Source organism: Sinocyclocheilus anshuiensis, unplaced genomic scaffold, assembly GCF_001515605.1.
Source record: "Sinocyclocheilus anshuiensis isolate Anshui unplaced genomic scaffold, SAMN03320099.WGS_v1.1 scaffold305, whole genome shotgun sequence".
NCBI classification, from domain to species: Eukaryota; Metazoa; Chordata; class Actinopteri; order Cypriniformes; family Cyprinidae; genus Sinocyclocheilus; species Sinocyclocheilus anshuiensis.
In genome coordinates, this window is record NW_015540850.1 from 285,523 (window position 1) to 304,989 (window position 19,467).

The following is a 19,467-nucleotide window of genomic DNA, read 5'->3' on the forward strand; positions in this document are numbered from 1 at the left end:
AAAATCTTTACCCCTTTCTCAAATCGAGCCGATCTCAGATGCCTGTCTGTGTGACGTCACAAAAAAATGCGCCCCCGATCTACCTAAATATGTAGATCTATGTTCACGAATTATTTGTGATCCAGCTTCACCTACAGAAGTGTTTAAGGTTTTTAACGAATCTTTGCAAATGCCTTTCCTAATAATGTGCTAATTAGCAAGTTTCATGATGAATGCAGCTTAAGTAAACAGTCCCTCAGAGAGTGGCTCAGAAGAGAGGGGCGGGGTCAGCAGAGCTCATTAACATTTAAAAGAAAATGCTACAAAATGGCTTGCTCTGAAAATAGCTGTTTTAGGCAGGGTAAAAAGGTGTTTTTTACACTACCATTGAGAAATTTTAACCAAACTATGTTACAGACTTTTCATTAAGACCCTAAAGAATCATATCAACTTGTGGAAAATGGGCAATTGGATGACCCCTTTTAAAAATCTGACTGGCCCACAATAAACAAAATGGTCCGGCCCCTCTGGCATTTGCCAGAATTGCCAGATGGCCAATCCGTCCCGGGAAGTTGTAAAAGTAAACAAGCTCATTGGCCCACATGTAAATGCTTTACCGGACCGACACAATTTAACTCTCTGTGGTGAACTCAAACAGCACAGGGAAATAAGGAAGTAAGCAATAAGGAACATTAGCAAGAAAGGCCGATCGCGGGGACTGCAGCTCAAAGAGTGACAGGAAATAATAGCATTCTTGTGAAATGTAGGCTTCTATTTTTAAAGTCTGATTGGATATGTGTTGACCGAGCTTCCTACATCACAGATGGAATCAGAGGGCCAGAATAACCTTCCATATCAATGATTAGATTACGTCAAACAGTGGATACAGGTGAAATGTCAGTGTGCCACACAGCCCCCGTGCATTGCTTCTCTCTAGAGGCTGTGTTCTGATTAAATTAGCCTAACGTGGGAAGTTGCTAATCCGAGCCAACCCAGGATTAAGCCTGCAGGACATGAGAGTACATGGGAGAATGTGTGTTTGAGTGTGGGCTGCTGAGTGGGTGGTGGATAACGAGGGTTTGTGGAGAACAAATAAACCTTGCAGAACATGAGGCTAACAAAGATACTCCTGTAATTACGTTTTGTCTTAATTCATCATGTGATATATAAAATTCACTGAAATGTGTATTAATAACAATCAATGCACACTTAATTTGCTTTGGAATTTGGCTGATGTGTTGGGTGAATTCTGTAGTGCTCACTCTCGGTTTCCTTAAAGAAGTGCTTACATTAACTTTTTCATAATGTGGTCAAGCACTGCAGGGGGCTACTTATGCAAGACTATACAAATGCCATATGCCTACAAATCTACTAATGCCTGGAACAAAAGATGCAATATTGTGATTATATATATATACATATATATATATATAGAATACCTGCCTCAGTGGGCTCGTGATTAGCAGAGGATTAAACACTTTAAAATAATGAAAAGGCTGTTATTTGCATCACGTAGGTTAAGTATGTCATAACTTGTACAACAGTTATTTTCGGTCCTCAACTCTGATTGGCTGAGTGGCTCGGTATGTGGATCGAATCTCATTGGTTAATCACAGATCACTGGTCAGATATTTCTTAATATTCGCGTAGCATCTCATATTGAGGAATCACGTTGTTTTTGTTGGTCTTTCTTTCTTACGAACGCAAATGTCACCATCATGCATCTCAGTAATCGCAACACTAGTGGAAAAACGCAATAAAGGTAATAATATTATTGCAGTGGTCGTCTTGTTGCTTGGTCAATTGTTTAGTACATTATAATGGACTTTTTAGCGGAAGCATTAAGATACAGGTATTTCAATATTTCATGTAGATCTATTTATTTATTTGGTTGAGTAAGCTTGATAGTGTACAGTTAAAAGTCAATGTTGCAAATACGAATTACCAAATCAGCATAGGCTATTACAATGATTTATGAAGGATCATGTGACAATCAAGACTGGAGTAGGCCTATGGTTGCTGAAAATTCAGCTTTGTTTAATCACAGGAATACATTTTATTGTAAAATATATTGAAGTAGAAAACATCCATTTTAAAAGGCAATAATATTTCACATTACCACTATTTTACTGTATTTTTGGTCAAATAAATGAAATGCAGCCTTGGTAAGCATAAGAGACCAAAAACATTAAAAAAATCTTACGAACCCCAAACTTCTGAATGGTAGTCAAAAATCTCCCACGCTCTGTAAAAGCAAACACACCTGCAAAGTTGGTTGTCTTCTCGCTTCGTAACCTTTTCACGTGAATTAGGTGGAGGTGTAAATTATTCTTGTGTAATTTTTTGCATTACCACAGTACTCATTTATTCCCACTTCCTGTTGACAGACCTATGAGCCATGGCCCTACGCATTGGCAGGTGTGTCCTAATGCTTCCCTCTCTCTTTCAACAAAAGAATCAGGGTAAACAACAATCGGGAAGGGGCTGACGGATACAGACTGTTGACAATTTCTCAAACATGAAAATGGGAACGGGAATGACTTTGATGGTTTGGAATGCTGCTCACCCACACATGCACAGACGCCCACATATGTCCCACACATGTCTCACACATTTGAATGCACATAAAGATACTGATGTGACACTTCAAATCCTTCACATCCACCTTTTCCATTTAAAGACGTTCTTGCATGAATAAGGCTAATTGATTCATTGAATGCTGTTTAATTGGCAAGAGCAAAAAAAACTCTTCAACCTAATTCCCTTTAGGGTGGGAAAGCAGCTAAACCTTCTTACAACACATTGTGTCAGCTTATTAGAAGCACTGTACAAAGACTTTATTATTCATCTACAATTTGTAAATCAGTTTCAGGTTTACAGCCTCCACCTTGCCGCATCACTGCTTTGAAAAGGTGATGAGGGAAGGTGTTTATGGGAGTATACGGCACATATTTCAGTATTGTAGTATACCAGTTAGGCATAAAGTTATAACTGCATCATTATTATGTCATGACTGATAATAACATTTTATGCAAAATAAAAAAAAATACAGTTGGCTACAAAAAAATTGCGCTAGGCCATGTAAACTCCTCCTCATTTACTTAAAGTGAAATATAGTTGTCCTATATTTTAGTTTTGCCTTAGGGTGGAGTTCACCGGTTTAAACTAGTTGTTTTTTTCTAATTCTCAAATTATTTGCTTATATAACATGCCAACATTTATATCTTAAAATATTGCAGTATTTCATCAATATTTCTCATCTTTAACATTTCTGCTGCTGTATTGAAGTGGCGTCACAAACTTCTTGAGATTAGTATTCCACATAAGTTTGTTGTTTACCATAGACTTCTCTTGTATCCAAGCAATGTGTTTTCCTTGACTGGTTGCCCAGTAACCTCTTTATGACGTCAGGACATAGTTACGCCCCTCCTAAATCAAAGGCTACTCCACGTTAACATCGTTTAAGGTGGCTCAGATCTTATATTTTGACTAAACGTGTTTTTCCAACCAAATGAAGCTTGTTCACACTCTTAGATTTCATCTGAGTGAAACTTCAGTCAGAAATTCATACAATTTTCCGAAACCTCCATAAAGAATCAAATAAAGCATGTGATTTAAGGCCTCCACCTTAAATCACATGCTGACATTGCAAGAAGCAAAGTCTCCACCCATTCTGTGAGCAGCTTTGTAAAGAGGTGTTATACTTCAACTCCAACGCTCGAATGCTGTCACACGGTGTAGTTTCAGATAGCAGGAGCACTGGAGTAGACTTGGGATTTAAACAGGTATCTGCACTGGGACGGCTGATTCATTTAACCAAGTGTACCGGCTGTTGTAGCCACATCTTAGTGGACATTTTTTGTGGACAAACCTAAATTACATTATAATTTTCTCTATACATGCCAAAACTAGGCAACCTTGTGGAGGAATCTGAGACATTGTCACGAAACTTTGAGGTTTTCGCCACAATACTTGGTGAGTGTCAAAAGGATATTTTCTATTAAGGATGGTGAACTTTTTTGGACAACTGCTGGGTTGCGGTCAATTCTGTTTGAATTTTGCAGTAGTATGCGAGTTCTTTACTTTTTAATTTGACTTGTTTTAAAACTTTTGAGTAAAGTCAATTTTAAAAACTAGTTTCTGACTTCTTAGATGATTTGGGACTGATTGAACTTGAAAAGGGATTCACCTCCAAGTTAAAATACTGTCATTTTACTCATCCTCTTGTTGTTTTGTGTCACTTTCTTTCTTCGGTGGAACACAAAAGGAAAATATTAGGAATTGACATCCACAGATTTTATGCAATTGCATGTTTTTTCCTTAAAAGAGTCACCAAGATTGTAATTCTAACTAAAAGTGTCATTTTGTTCTCTATGGCGGAAAAAAAAGAAAGTCAAATGGATTTGGAACAACATAAGGATAGGTGAATGACAAAATATTAAAAATTTTCCGTGAACTTTTTTCCTTTAAGTAGCACAAAAATATTAACCTCATAAGCTTCCCATTGATGTTTATTTCTTGCTTATACAAAAATTAGTTGTTATGGATCTGCATGTTTATGCTTCATATTTGCGTTGCCAATACCTCCTTTCACCACTGGTAGGCGCTCAAGTTTCACTACAAAGTAAATTGCACTTGGATGGATAGATTTTTGTCACACAGGTTAACGTAAATCAATGATGGCTATGCTCATGCACCACGTGAATAAGTTGTAAATTCTGGTGTACGGCACAAACAGCGTTTTATCCGCATGAGGCATGCATTTCGTAAAAACGGATCTGCTATATAACCCAAAACACGATATTGTATCAATAATTTAAGTTTTGTTGTACAGATAAGGTGCTATATCATAACTGGCCTACCATCTGCAGACGTTTGCAGACTGTAGCTTACAGTTACAGTTACAGCACATTTGGCACGAGATCGAGATAGTGAGTGACGTAAGTGTCAATGTGTGTGTATCGCCCCAAGCGATGCTTATTATACTGTATGACTGGGACGCAACGTTTCCTTAAGAGCATATTGTCTTTTATGGGGGACTATTTGAATAGAGATAATGATAACCGTAATACATGCTTTTAAACGTAAGCTGCACACGTATAAAGATGACAGGCTCTTAGAACATGCGTGGATGATGATATATTTGCATATGGAGTATTCTTCAATTAGGGGAAGTGTTCTGTCCTCTAGCAATGATATAAAAATGCATTTTAGCTTTGAAAGATATATTATTATAGTTTTAAACATTTAACTGTGCCTCTTACTCACTCTATAGAATATCTAAAGACGTCATAAATGTTACATTTCTCAGTACTGAACTTGTCCCACACCAAGGAATTTACTTTTTATTCTGAATACACTTTCAATTTATAATACAAAAAATATATTTATAATAAGTAGCCCAATCACTGTTCTCGGAAACATTATTATTATTACCACTAGTACTACATACATACATACATACATTCAAAATATGTTAACTTGCTAGCAAATTTTGTTACAGAAACTGAAAATACAATTAAGAATCACCCATATCAGTGTGTGAAATAGGCCTATCACAAAAATGCTAAGACCGTTTGTTCTGTGGAGGAAAACGTTAAAAAAAAAAACTGACACGGTGGGCAACAAACATGCAACCTAAGACACTTCTTGGTTATTATTCTTGGCTAATGTGTTGTATTTTGTAAACAGAGTGTTCAGTGTTGCTATTTAAACATTCATGGTTATATTGGGTGACTTGTTACTTTGAAAGTTTGCCTCCTGAATGGTGTGAAATTGGTACGAGTGGGCTGGAACTCCAGGACAGGAGCTCCTCGCCCACTCAGATTGGATTTGTCCTCAATGAGGAAAGCGATGTGGGGGAGAGAAAAGAGGCGGGGTTTGCGCTCCACGTGGGTGAGCAGCACATCCCTCCATTGGCTACACATATGACGTCATTGCTTGCGCCTTATGTGATTGGGCAGAGCCTTTGTGGGTGTGACCAAAGCAGCACGGTGGAAGCGAGATACGGTGAAACAACGGGCATTATTATGCGCGTTTCACTGGAGTTTCTCTTCGCGATGAGGGCTGCGCTTTAAAAAAAAAAAAAGGGGGCAAAAAAGGTCGCACTGGTTTTGCAGTACACTGTCAACGACAAAGGACTACAGTTACAGAATATGCATTTTAATGCACTATCGGAAAGATAGAATTAAATACTGCTGTAAAAGAAGCTATTAGGATCACCGCAGGATCGATCACCAAACGGGAATAATAATTGGGAATATTTTCCAAGAGCTTTTACAGATAGAGAGATCCAGCCCTATCCCTCCACTTCCATCGACCCTGTCTCCTCTATCGTAGGCTATCGAATGGACCAGCATCCGAGCGCCCGGAGCTGCAGCAGTCGCGGAGCTGCGCCGTCCTGCGAGAGCGTATCCGGCGAGCCCCCCATGAATTTGTACATCCACTCCACCACCGGCACACGCTTCGAGCTCTCCCTGCCCGCAGAAGAGACCGTGGAAGGGCTAAAGCGAAGACTCTCTCAAAGACTGAAAGTACCCAAAGAAAGACTCGCTCTGCTACACAAAGAAACGTGAGTAGTAGTCTGATGTGTTACTGTTAGACTGCACGGTTAGTTATTTTTAACAGTGGTTAAGAGCAAGTCAGAAGGTGGGTTTTGGCTGGGCTTCCGAATGGAGATTTTAAGCCACCTCTGATGGCAAGCCGTATTAACATTATTAATTTAAACTAACTAGCTGGCTTATATTTTTATGTTACGAGTGCTTGTTTTTATTACTAGTACTTAATCCAGTAGTGACTAGTGTATCTTCCATTTCACACACACACACAAAAAAAAAGAGATACGATTAGTATCTATTCAATTAATCACTTGTAATTATTCAATAAATATTAGAACATATTCCTTAACTAGTCTATATATAAACCATTCACATCTGACTAGTAGTTACTAGTAGCTATTCCAGTTTAGTTCTTCATTAGGTTGTAGTACTGATTGTTTAGTAGTTTTGAACCAATCAGATAGTCATTATTATCTGTTCTGGTTACCAATATTGGGATATCGACTACTAGCAAAACAGTAAGCACTAGTATGCAAGGAATGAGCAGTTGCTGACTAACTGAATAGATAGTAGTCACTACCGGAGTAGTCAAGTGGTAGTATTTATGACAAAGAAAGGTAGTCAGTAACTAGTACAAAATATACATATGAATGAATACATATTTTAATGGCTTGCCATGGACACCTGCATCATGGAGCTCTGGGTCATGTTTTAATACATAACAACATTACAGTCCATGTTACAATGTCTACCATGATATTTTTGCTGTGGCAGTCCACAGCCTCTTCAATAGAGAAGTGAAAGTGATCAATGCTGTTGACAGTGTGCTGTGGAAATCAGTTTAATATAGGCTATGTGCAAGGTGCAGAAACCTGCATCACACCTGAAACTGTACTACTAGTTCAAAACATTATGCAAGCAATGTCAGTTTAATGGCTTATAAAGGACCCAAAGTTGTACGCAACTGACAGCAGTGCATGCATATAAATAGAATTTCCTAATCTCTTGATTAAACTGGTTGCTTTGCTTGATTAGAATATGCATGGCGTTAGTAATTGTCATTTTAAACTGGATGCCGGGGAATAAAGCATTCCTAGTGGGACTCGCACGGCGGTGTTAGAATATTCTGAGCGAACGTTAAGAGAAAAAGGGGCAATGTTAGTTTCAGTGCAGTTTGCACATTGCCTAACAATTGCACTTGGGTTGTGGAGCTGGGAGGTGAGAGAGAAGCTCTTTTGTCACTTGCAAATGACCCTAACAGTTGCATTGTTTGTGCTTTGAATTAGGCCGATTGAAAAATCCTCACAAGTAATCACCACCAAATTACATCATCCTTTTAAAAGGAAGAGAGTCGCTTAATCTCTTCTGTTTGGTTTAGCTGCCTCCAGGCCAAGTGCTCAGTGCCTTTGTTCGGCAGGAGGTGGTGACATTTAGCCTGAGCACATGTGTACACATTTATGCCACTAGGACAGATATTTTCAAGAGATTTCTGGTTTAAAAATACATTTACTGTGTGTTTGAAACATTTGGATTCATGCGGGGGTGTTTTTGGAATAAACATGCTGATTTATATATGCTGTGTGGTTTTTGGTCTGCTGGTATAGGCTACAAATGTAGTAGCCTAGAATTGTTTTACTTTGTTTCGTATACTTGTCTAAATAAGTATTTTCTTGTAAAAAAGAAAACGTACATCATAACTGGGCCAAAATATTATTTCCATGGTGGTTTTGTGTATAATTAAAGAGAGAGTTCACTCAAAAATGAAGATTCTCACCCTTGTGTTGTTCCAAACCTTTAAGACCTCCTTCTGTAGAACAAAAAAGTGTCTCAGTGTTGTTGTTTTTTTTTTTATCCATACAATGAAATTCAATGGGATCCAATGTTGTTTAGGACAAAATCTGTTGCAACATTCTACAAAATATCTTTTGTATTTGGCAGTAAGGCATAAACAGATCTGTTTTGGAAATTTCCGCATCTTGAGATTTTAAGTGTAACATCTCCTTGTTTTTTCTAGACGCCTGAGTTCAGGAAAACTTCAAGATTTGGGAATAACGGATGGGAGCAAGTTAACGCTGGTTCCAACAGTTGAAGCAGGCCTAATGGTAAAAATAGCATGACCTTCATTACATGTGCTGTACTTCGCCAACTCTTTTTGTCACACATATTTACCTTGTCGTTTCTCTCTTCTCAAAGTCTCAAGCATCAAGACCTGAGCAGTCAGTAATGCAGGCGCTGGAGAGCTTGACGGAAACACAGGTAAGGTTTCAATCTAATAAGGTCATCCCAGTATATGTTTGAATTACACAGTGGCCCATTACATTGGACAGTTGTGCATACACTTAACCTAATTGCCAGGGCAAGAGTAAACACCCGCAGCTGACTCTTTTCAAGGATCATTTGTTGGTTTTTGAACTCTCTACTTGGCAAGATGTTGCACTGACACATAGGGTAATGGGATACAGATGATGCCCTCCTAAGCTTTTAACTTGAGGACCTCCACACACTTACTACGCATATTTTAAGAAGCACCTTCCAGTTTCTAGGCAACATCTGTGAGACGAGGCAAACCCCACCTAGAAGCCACTTCATTGAGATGCCACCTTTCATGTGCAAGAAACTCTGCAACTTCTATTTTATGTCCAACTATGATTATGCCACTTTCTAATTTGTATTTTTATTTCTAGCTAATGGTTAAACCTTAGCTATTAGTTATTTTCACTCATTTAACTTATTGTTTACATTTTTAAATTGCAAATGTCACCCAATCAGTTGCTGGATATTGACCAAAATCTCTTTCAAATACACTTGTATGTGCATGAAATTAGTCTGCCACATGCCTCCACTGCATCTTCTTGCTGATATTTTGGGAAATCCTGTGTTATTCTGTTTGTGTGTGAGTGATATGGGTGTGCATTTGTGTAGGAGAGGAAAGCGCCTATCTGTAATGACGACAGAGGAGTGTGGATGTGTGCGTTCGAGGGGGAAGGGTAGACAGGGGAGTGCACCGCTCTTATCGTTCAATACGCCTTCTCCCGGCAGCTGCAGTGTCTCCTGTTTCTGTAGAAAAGCTTTTCAACCTGTGAAGAGTAACTGCGTTTGGCCTTTCTCATCAAAAAACATTTTGCAGTACCATGCAAACGTTACTTGTGTTTTTTCTCTGTTCTAATGTACTATTTGTAGGCAGCTAACTGTGTCATCTGGCCGCTTACGAAACGGCCCCTTTTTAGAAATCATCATTTTTAGTCATCATTCATGTCCTTTTTGTAGCTTCATGGTTACAGGCATGAACTGAGTCAGTAACATTGTCAAATGCGAGACATATCATTCTTTCAGAATTGAAATTAGTCAACACAATCGTGCCACCACAACGAATGTAAAAAGTGATCTGCGCTCAACAATACCTACTCGTCTTGCTAGATAAGGTTGGGTTTGTAGTTACAGGGGACAACCACATATACACAGCAGAATTCCAAGAGCTACGGCGCTTGCTTCCAGGGAAAGTTCTATCTCAGACTCCTCGTAACCAGACTGTTTTATGGAAAGTGAAGGCTTGCAATTATTGGAATGGCATTTTTCCCTTGTTACTCTGGCCTAACAGCTTTTTCTGGCCTATAATTTAAAGCTGCTGTGGTTTCGTGTGTCTCTCCATAGTCTCTAGTTTTACCCTCTCTGCCGTTAAAGAGGAAGAATGAAATGGCATCAAGGAGTTTCTTAGTTCCAAGGGAAAATATAGCCCAGTTTCTGCACTCCACTTGATAGATCAGCTGTCCTCTTGAACATTAAAACGCCACTTTTGCATTCAAACGGTGCTTTGTTGCTGGTAACTCTGCCCATCAAGTAGAAATAATGACTGGTGTCTGATTCTTCAGGCGACAGAGTTTGTTAATTAGCGGTTTCTGTTCTAACCCGCCTCTAAAGGCAGGTAGATTGCTCGCTTTGTCCTTGGGGGATAACATAGCGGTTTGTTTCCACAAGCAAGCGCCTTTTCCCTAGTTTCAGTGCTACACACTAGAGATGTTTTTCTGTCATAACTCTCCACCCTCCAGACACCCACCTACCCACTTTAGAATGGGGCCGGGGCGCCTGTCATTGTGTCTGGAAATGGACGGATGCAAATAATGGGATCCAACAATTTAGAGCGAGTCACCTCTGTCACCCCCTTGTCATTTCCACCCACCCAACCCCCTTCCCAGAGGGAGCAAGGGAAGGAGAGTAACTAAGTCTGAGAGATGGCCATAGTGACGTCACCCTTGACAAGGGCCTGTGATTACTGGGAAGGACAGTGATGAGTCAGAATCCCAGGTATAGATTGAGGACGAAAATAGAAGCGGTGGGATCACACGTCATGCTGAGTGGCAAGGCTCCACAGGATGCCGATGGCTTCTGTGCCATATCTACAATTAATTTTTTTGATTTGACAAATATTTGAAATAGAAAACGCGGGTGTTGGTGTGTTGTGGGAACAGCTGGCACATGGGAGGAGAAATTAGTTTGCGTTTCTCTGATCAGTGAACAGGCCCATGCCTATGTGTGTTTGCACGGAGAGCACTCCCAATCCAAGAGGGACTATGTTGACATGGGCAATCACTCAGATTCGTGACTGTTCCTGTTTCCCATCCGCCTTTGTGATTGAAGTGCTTGGTTTCGTGACTGAACTGAAAAGGAAGGAGGGAGGGGGGGCTGTGGAGAACTTCTCATTAGCCAATAATCAAGCCACCAGCTTTTTTAATTAGGGTCAAACTCCTCTTCTGTACTGAGCCATTTTTTTCCATTTGTTTTAGCACTGTTCCTTATACTTGGCCTTCTTAGTGTTTCTTTATATTGTGACATTTCCCTACATGTTTTTTAAGTCATTAATTAATGCTGAATCCCATGATTGTAGATATTTTGAATCCTGTTGGCTGCAAGTGCGATACGTCTGTTTTGACTCAGTCTCTCGCCTACCTAGACCAATCTGTGCAGTAATCTTTTGGGCTGCGACTATAAATCGATGCAGAATCGATTCATGGATCGATTATGAGATCTTCCGAATGCATCGCGATTCTCTCTGGAATCGGTTCTGAGCTTAGATTTTAACAGCAGATGGTACTCTAATCTAGTTTTTATCCGCACATTCAAATGCTCATGAAGAAGAGTGCTAAAGAGCGCTTGTGCGTTCGGCTGAGGCATGTAATTTAACCTCGGTTCAGAATGCTTTTATCACGCAAGATTAATGTAAACACAGCCCACTGTCAACACCCTTCGCTTTAAACTTTTCGAATTTTATGAATGATTATTTTAGGTTCAAGTGTGTGTTAGGATTTGGACACAAGCAGAGTACCGCTGTTTCTAAAGCATGCAGCGCCATCTGCTGTTCAAAACTAAGCTCAGAATCGACTGGAGAAAGAATCACGATGCATTCTGAAAATCTCAGAATCGATGCTGAATCATTTCACTTTCACATTGCGCTTTCACGGTGCATATCTTTGATGGTCACCCAGAGCTCAGAGCATGAGGAAGAGTGGACACAGCCGGAGCTAAAAAAATTTAAAATGGTGTCATCATTTGCCTAATTTCCTTCTGAACCTGTATGAACTTTCTTTATTCTGTGTAAAAAAAAATTAAAAAGTCTAATATTTTGTTCTCCACAGAAGAAGAAAGAAGTCATATAGGTTTGGAATTACATTAATGATGACAACATCTTTATTTTTGGATGAACTGTCCCATTAAGTATTCGGTTTTGGTCAACAGACATGATGGAAAGAGGCTCCTTGCAAGTTCTGACTTTTTAGTCTTCACCCACTGAATCCTCACCATTCAATCTCTTGTAGACCTTGAGTAGGTCAAACCCCTCGAGTGAGATCTTTGAAGGTAGTCTTTTCTTCAGGGTTTGAAGAAAGATGCAAGTGATTGATTATTGTAAAGGAGCTTGTTATTGCATCCACACCCTTCATGCCCCTTTGCGAGGACCATATTGATGGCCCCCTAGTGCGTTCAAAACCCACCAGTCGATGGTGAGGGTTAATAAGCTTGTTTTGAACTTTCCGTGTTTGCTGGGGCCTTTGATAGGTGACCAGTAGTCTTTTAGTCATGCTTGGTATCAAAAGAACCTGTTTTCTTGCTTGACCCCTCAAAGATGGGTGTCTTCAGGCTGTGGATGAATGTCAGTCTGGTGCTGTTCCGAGCTCCTGCCCCGCATCTCCTGTGTTACAGAAGAAACCGCCTGCAAATGAGTTCCTTGAACCGCAGGGACCCCAATAAATAAAACTGTCAGCTATAGAGTTGGAAGGGAGGAAAAAAAACGTAAGGAGCTAGAGGCGTACTCTCACTGAATATTTCATCAGTATCTACTGGCATCCTCACACCCCTCCACCCTCTCTCTCTCTCTCGCTACAAGGTTTCTCCCCCAGCCCTCCTCCCCTGTCTCCCCTTATCATGTTTTCTTTCTCTCTCCTTCACTCGCTCTTCACTGCATAGCAACTGCAGCCCACTGCAGAGCAAAATGCCTCCCCAACAAATCAAAATGGATGAAGTGTAAAGATAAAGGAAGAGTAGCACTAGTCTGTCAGGTGAACCAATGTTGGCTTAGCCAAGTATATAGTTCTTCAACATGGTAACTTTATTGCCATAGATGTACATATCTGCCTTTGTTGATTTTTAATCAGCCTAAATAAAATTGGCAGATTTCCGCATTTTCTGCACTGATTTTAGGGTGAAATTTGCTGACTGAATAGACAGAATGGATACTTCACCTTCACAAAATACTATATTTGTAATGAATTTGCATTGTACTTCATTCTTATTGTTAGCATATTATCCTAAATGTTGTATACATGAAAATGGCTGCAAAAATGTTGTAATTATTGCCGTTCTAGTTATGCGGAAAACTTTCTGAGCCTGCACATTCCATGTGGGGCTGTTTTGTAGAGAATATGACCTCTAGTTTAGTCATTTTTGATGTAGTGACTGAAGAAAGGGTGGATCCAGGTAGGCTTCTGGCTTCAAAAGTATTTCCAAGCCAGTGTCAAGAGCGCTCTGTTATAGAACTTGATCTGTGTGCCTTGATGAGAGAGTGAGTCAGTGGCCTTAAGAACAAAGAGACCTGTGCAGACATACACTTGCGGTCTCTTTTGAGTACCTTATCCATTTTAGGTGATATAGACTACATGTTAACACTTCAGGCTCCATACACCTGACAGATTCTATATAGCTGTGCTAGGTAAAGTGTGGAATTTCTGGCCACAAGTCTTCTGAAACTCTTTATTATAGGCAGATTTCTGAGGGTAACTAAATATTGTTTTTTTCCACAAGCACCAAGACTCTCAAAAATGGTCTGTTAATATATCTTTGTTGTTTCAGTCAAGTCAAGAACCCTTAAACAACACAGAAACATTGTACAATGTATACTTGCACACACATTCCTTAGATGCTGTGTAAGTGAAGACTGCGGATCCGTAAACCTACTGTGTCTTTGTCTTTGTGGTCATTCGGTTATTGCACTAGAAGAGTGTAGGCTGGCCGATGTATCGACAAAGGTCTGTGTGACTCAAACTGACGGCTTCTGTGGGGAATGTCTCTGCAGACCACGTCCTCGCCTTTCAGAGGCACTTTTACTGGTTGTGGGGGTTCACACACTCTCTCATTATGTGGGATGAGTCTGGGCTTTGAGTGAGTCAGTGAGATGCTTGGTCTTGATGATGACTGATCTGCAAGCCTAATGTGGGTCTGGCATGCTTTACTTGATGATTTGCAGGCCCAAATAATTTTAATTATTAGTGCTTGGATGTTCAGTGCCCTCCTGGCTTCAGATATTCAAAGCCTTTATCCTATTACAGAGTTGCTCCGCTATAAGCTAATGGCCGCCGAGTAATTACAGGGACATTTTGTTGGAATCTGAATTGAGCATTAGATGCAAATCAACTTGCAAGACAGCTGTCATTCAGGGGTGGGATCCACCCTCACTCTGGGGTGAGCCACCAATTTCACATTTGACCTTTAAACAGGGTTTACCATCAATCTAGAGTATTCAATGTATTTTTATTAGTTTAGTCATGCATACCTATCGAGGATTTTTTTAAAACTTAATCTCTACTAAAGATGGAAAAGGGTCTCTATGCCTGGCTCTTCTGGTCAGTTAAATGCACAGAATAATAAAGGTCACTCGACTGCGTGAGTGGCTGCTTGATGGAAAAATAGATCAGCAAAAGAGCTAGAGAAAAAAACAAACGATGGAGGGTAGGCCCCAGTGATTCAAAAGGTTAACAACAGGTCAGCCAACACAAGCACACTCGGATGCTGAATAGATCTACTGAGGGAATCTTCATGGCTTTCATTGTTTTTTTTCTGGGACATTTGATTCTTCTATGCTTGTGCATTATAGTCATACTGCATCTTTACACATTTATTGTTATCAAAGCTACAGTTAAAACATCCTCAGAATGTGGCAGATGAAACAAAGAAAGTCTCAGGGTTGAAATCGAACATAGCAGAGGTTGTTTTAAATGTTTGGAGAGCAAAGTCAAGACAAGCATTCTGTATTTCTCGCCTTGTTTTCCAGGGGTCAGAGAGCCCCTTGGCTCAACTTCCATTCTGGGTACTCCTAAAATGGGCAAGCCTTTCCGGTCCAGCCTTTCAAACAATTAGCTATTATGTGACTGTGTAGTGAGTGGGTCTGCATCCTGTTTCTATGGCTGATTTTTCAGGCCTGGGGCCAGACAGAAGTTAGTGTTTCGTGGGTGTGCTGAATGGTAGAGTGTTTTGTGTGTGTGTGCCTTTTGTATACTTCTGCTTATTCATAAAAAGGCATTCAGTTATGTTGCCAAATTCTTTTCCAGTTTAGAGCAGTGCAAAGGGAATTACTAAAGCCACCCCTCTTCATTTCCTGTTCACAGGTCAGTGACTTCCTGTCTGGCCGGTCTCCTTTAACCCTGGCTCTGCGAGTAGGCGATCATATGATGTTTGTCCAACTGCAGTTGGCAGCGCAGCACTCGGGTGGCCCACAGTTACAGAATCGGCATCTCATATCACGTGGGAGTTCAGAGGGCACGACAGGACAGTCTCATCCAGCTTCAGGCTCTGCCTCTGGGATGGCAAGGGTTTCACACAACCCTCACCCACATCACCCGCACCCACATCCTCATCATCCAACAACACTCCCATCTAACCCAGCAGCCTTCCCACCTTCCCCCTCTATCCCATCCATTCCTCCCATGTACCCCACCTCAGCCTCAGGGCACTGTAGCCCTCCACTGCACCCCTCTCAACTCCCTGGAAGTTTTCTTCACTCCCAGAAACCATCTTCAGCCTGTCCCACCTCTCCAAGCAGCCCTAGCCCTGCAGCTTCCTGTCCAGAGGTTAGTCACTGTTTGTCCTATCTTATCCAATTCAGTAATTTTGTATAATAATGGTGATAAATTACATTTAAACAACGTCGTTTGCACTGCGCTCTTGCGTTACTTGATCTTTTTATTTTGGTGCGTCAATCTGTTGAGTTACTTAGTATAGGAAATTATGATCCGCACTCATGAGAACAATCTTTTTTCTTTTATTTTACAAGTTTGTAAAAGAAAAGAAAAAAGAAGATTGTTCTCGTGAGTGCAGATCATAATTTCCTATACTAGATAAATTACATTTACAAATTAGATTAGTAAGATGTGCAAACTATACTTGCATTTGACCACTGGCCCATATCTTGCACAGGCCAACTGCCCAGCAAAGACGTCTGGCAATTGTAACACTCCCTCGCGATCCCGCAAGCCAGGGGCTATCATTGAAAGTTTTGTGAACCATGCTCCTGGAGTCTTTTCTGGGACATTTTCAGGTACAACTTCTCAATAAGTTTAATATTTGATGACTCTGTATAAGACAGCTATATCTATAATAGTTATATATCTGTAATTTATATCTAATTTCTATACTGTTTTTTTTCTTTCCTAAGGCACTTTGCATCCTAACTGTCAGGACAGCACTGGACGTCCCAGGCGAGACATAGGCACCATCCTTCAAATCTTGAATGACCTTTTAAGTGCCACCCGGCATTACCAGGGCATGCCACCGTCGCTCACGCAGCTCCGTTACCAGGCCCAGTGCAACAGCCCCAGCTCACCAACACCGTCACCACCGCCTTCACCTCCCCACACCCCCGGACTAAGCGGCCTGCCTACTACAGTGCCCTCTGAGACCCATACCACCCTCCACCCACTGGTGCAGTGCCAGAGTCAGATCCGCATGTGCAAGCCTCCTGGTAAGTTTTATTGCATTTGCCGGAAATTATGCAGAGATGCATTTCCTAGAGCATTTACTTTAGTCAGTAGTATTTAGGATCTAGCCCAGAGGTTCAAGATTCATATCCAAGGCAGTGTTTATGTATTTTCAGAAGGTCCAAGACAAGGGTGCAAGGATAAGAAAAGTGAAGATGTTAGAGAGGGGGAGGAAGAACTAGGCTTGTTCTTTCAGGCCCTGGTAGTCATGCTCCAGCAGCCACAGCATGTCTGGCTTTGTCTCTGTGCTGATGGTGTCCTCTTTCCTCTGAGAGGCAAAGAATGGGGGTGGACTACTCTGTTACCAAGAGGAAAGAGGCAGAGAGGCAGAGAGCCAGAGTGAGAGAGATAACGAAGCAAGATAGCACTCACAGACGTGTGGCAGGTACCCCGCTCTGTCTGGTAAAAACTGATTATCTGGGGCAGCTCGCTTCAGCGCTGAGGAGGAAATTTAACTGCTCTGTCATGAAACACCACTGTTGGAGAGTACGGAGATAATGAAGAAATATCATCCTAGCGCTGTTCAAAGCGCAGGCCTGTTATCAATCTAGACTAGATTAAAAGCATACCAAGCTTACGCCGTACAATATGAAAACATATCATCAACTACTGGGGTGGAATAACTTCGGTCACTCGATTTTCACAAAGGGTAGGGAATCCTACTTGTTTTTTGAGGCGATACATACTTTTCCTGTGTGATAACCCCTCTTCCACTTGCATAATGCTCTATCATTGGTCTTTATACTTCCCCCACATTGAAAGTAAATAGGCCATCCTATTGGTTCCACTCTTGCTTGTCTGCAAAAACCATCCCAGCAGTCAAGGCCAGGGCTAGTCAATGGACACTTGTTTTCCTAGCAGCCTTTAAATAGAGATTTACACAAGAAATATGAGCTCCAAGAGAATGCTCATTGTGTTTGAAAGTCAGCAAGAGGAGGCGGAGGGAAAATACCAAGAGTCCATTCATAAAATTGTTGTTTATATCCGGCCAGCGACTGCCCACTGATTAATTGGCGCTTCCTCTTGGGCAAGATGGAAAAAAGGGAAGGGTGCTGTGGCTATTTTCTGGACAAAACCACCTTACTTGTCAACATGTTTTTGAACCCATGGTGTAGGGCGAGATTTAGTGTAAGATTGCTAGATAATACTCTTGAGCTCTTTAAGACCTATATGCTTTGCCACCTGGTAACCAACTTGCCTAACATGGGACAGACACCTCAGTGACTTTCATGACCGCTTTGAAATGTCACATACTTTTATCAGCTGTCTACTTGATGTGATTGCAAACCAAACAAACCCGATATCTAGGGCTGTGAAGGTCGCCGTGACAACCGCGTCACTGCTGTGGTCTATTGCCAGTGCACGTGACGTCACACAATCTATAACAAGCTTAAAACAAAGCTTTGTATACAAGTGTAATAACAGTAACAGTTGTTGTTTTATTTAGACTATAAGTCTTATGTTATTTCACAAATGACCTGAGCGCGTGTCTACACCGGACAGTTGTCGCGCCGCGTCGCAACACAATAGGTTGAGTCTGTCTACAGGACATTTGAACTTTGTGTCAGTACATCATAAATAGGATGAGGCAGTAGTTTACTGTCGGGGATTTGTCGTGTCATGTCACGCCACATCCAGTGTAGACAACTTCACTGATTATAATGGGTTATATAGCCTATTTTGTCGTGCCATGCCGCTCGCGTCCGGTGTAGACAGGGTGTATTTAACGCTCTTATTTAATGCTATTTTCTTATTTAACTGTATTATTTCTTTGATATTTATTTTAGTGTTTTGCAGGTCGCGTGTTCACTGACAGAAGTAAAAAAAAAAAAAACACTCACGTGTGTTAATAGATGATTGAGCCTCATTTATTTTTTGTGTTTCATAATATATATATATAGTTTATTTGTATATCGCTTTTTACGATACAAATCATTGCAAAGCAACTTTACAGAAATGTTTCTAGAATATTTAGTAGTAGCTTATCAGTGGTGACTGTCAGTTTATGTACATATGGCAGAATTGTACGGAAAAATCAATTTGACGTAATCAAACAGACGATGAACACTATTAACAGCAATTATTATATGCAGTCAAACTTATAGCAAAATGTGGTAGTTCTGTATGTTTCAGGGTTGGCATCATCTGAGGTCCTCTGAGGGGTTGGCATCATCTCTTCTCAGGTGTTCTGGATCCAGACTGAAGCTTGTGTAAATCCTAGTTACCACGGGATGTCAATCCCAGCAGAAACAGAGAAACAAATAGAGAAATAATTAGCGTAGCTGCTGTTCCAACCAAGTAAAATTATTTGTTTAACCCAAGCTAAAGAATAATAATGTGCATTTGATCAGATATAACTGCAGTACAAGATTATGAGATTCATTATTTGAATGCTTGGCCAAAGAGATGTGTCTTTAATCTAGATTTAAACAGAGAGAGTGTTTCTGAACCCTGAACGTTATCAGGAAGGCTGTTCCAGAGTTTGGGAGCCAAATGTGAAAAAGCTCTACCTCTAGTGGACTTTGCTATCCTATGTACTACCAGAAGTCCAGAGTTTTGCGACCTTAGGGAGCGTGATGGATTGTAGCGTGGTAGAAGACTAGTTAGGTACGCAGGAGCTAACCCATTAAGGGCCTTATAGGCAAGTAATAATATTTTGTAACTGATACGGAACTTAATAGGTAGCCAGTGCA

General features: G+C 40.7%; 1 protein-coding gene across 2 annotated transcripts in view; it reads left to right on the plus strand.

The window, feature by feature from the left end:
• Positions 1 to 3,689: 3,689 nt before the first annotated feature.
• Positions 3,690 to 19,467, plus strand: part of LOC107687715 (midnolin-like) — a 23,010-nt gene continuing 7,232 nt past the window's right edge. Inside the window, exons 1-8 of one of the 2 annotated variants that reach the window (XM_016485163.1) lie at positions 3,710 to 3,764; positions 3,892 to 3,954; positions 6,319 to 6,550; positions 8,551 to 8,638; positions 8,730 to 8,792; positions 15,407 to 15,868; positions 16,215 to 16,335; positions 16,453 to 16,758. In XM_016485163.1, the coding sequence (XP_016340649.1) occupies positions 6,327 to 6,550; positions 8,551 to 8,638; positions 8,730 to 8,792; positions 15,407 to 15,868; positions 16,215 to 16,335; positions 16,453 to 16,758 (1,264 nt within the window). In that variant the 5' untranslated portion in view covers positions 3,710 to 3,764; positions 3,892 to 3,954; positions 6,319 to 6,326. Of the gene's footprint in view, positions 3,955 to 6,318; positions 6,551 to 8,550; positions 8,639 to 8,729; positions 8,793 to 15,406; positions 15,869 to 16,214; positions 16,336 to 16,452; positions 16,759 to 19,467 lie in introns of both variants that reach the window. The other variant, XM_016485162.1, reaches the window with a different exon arrangement.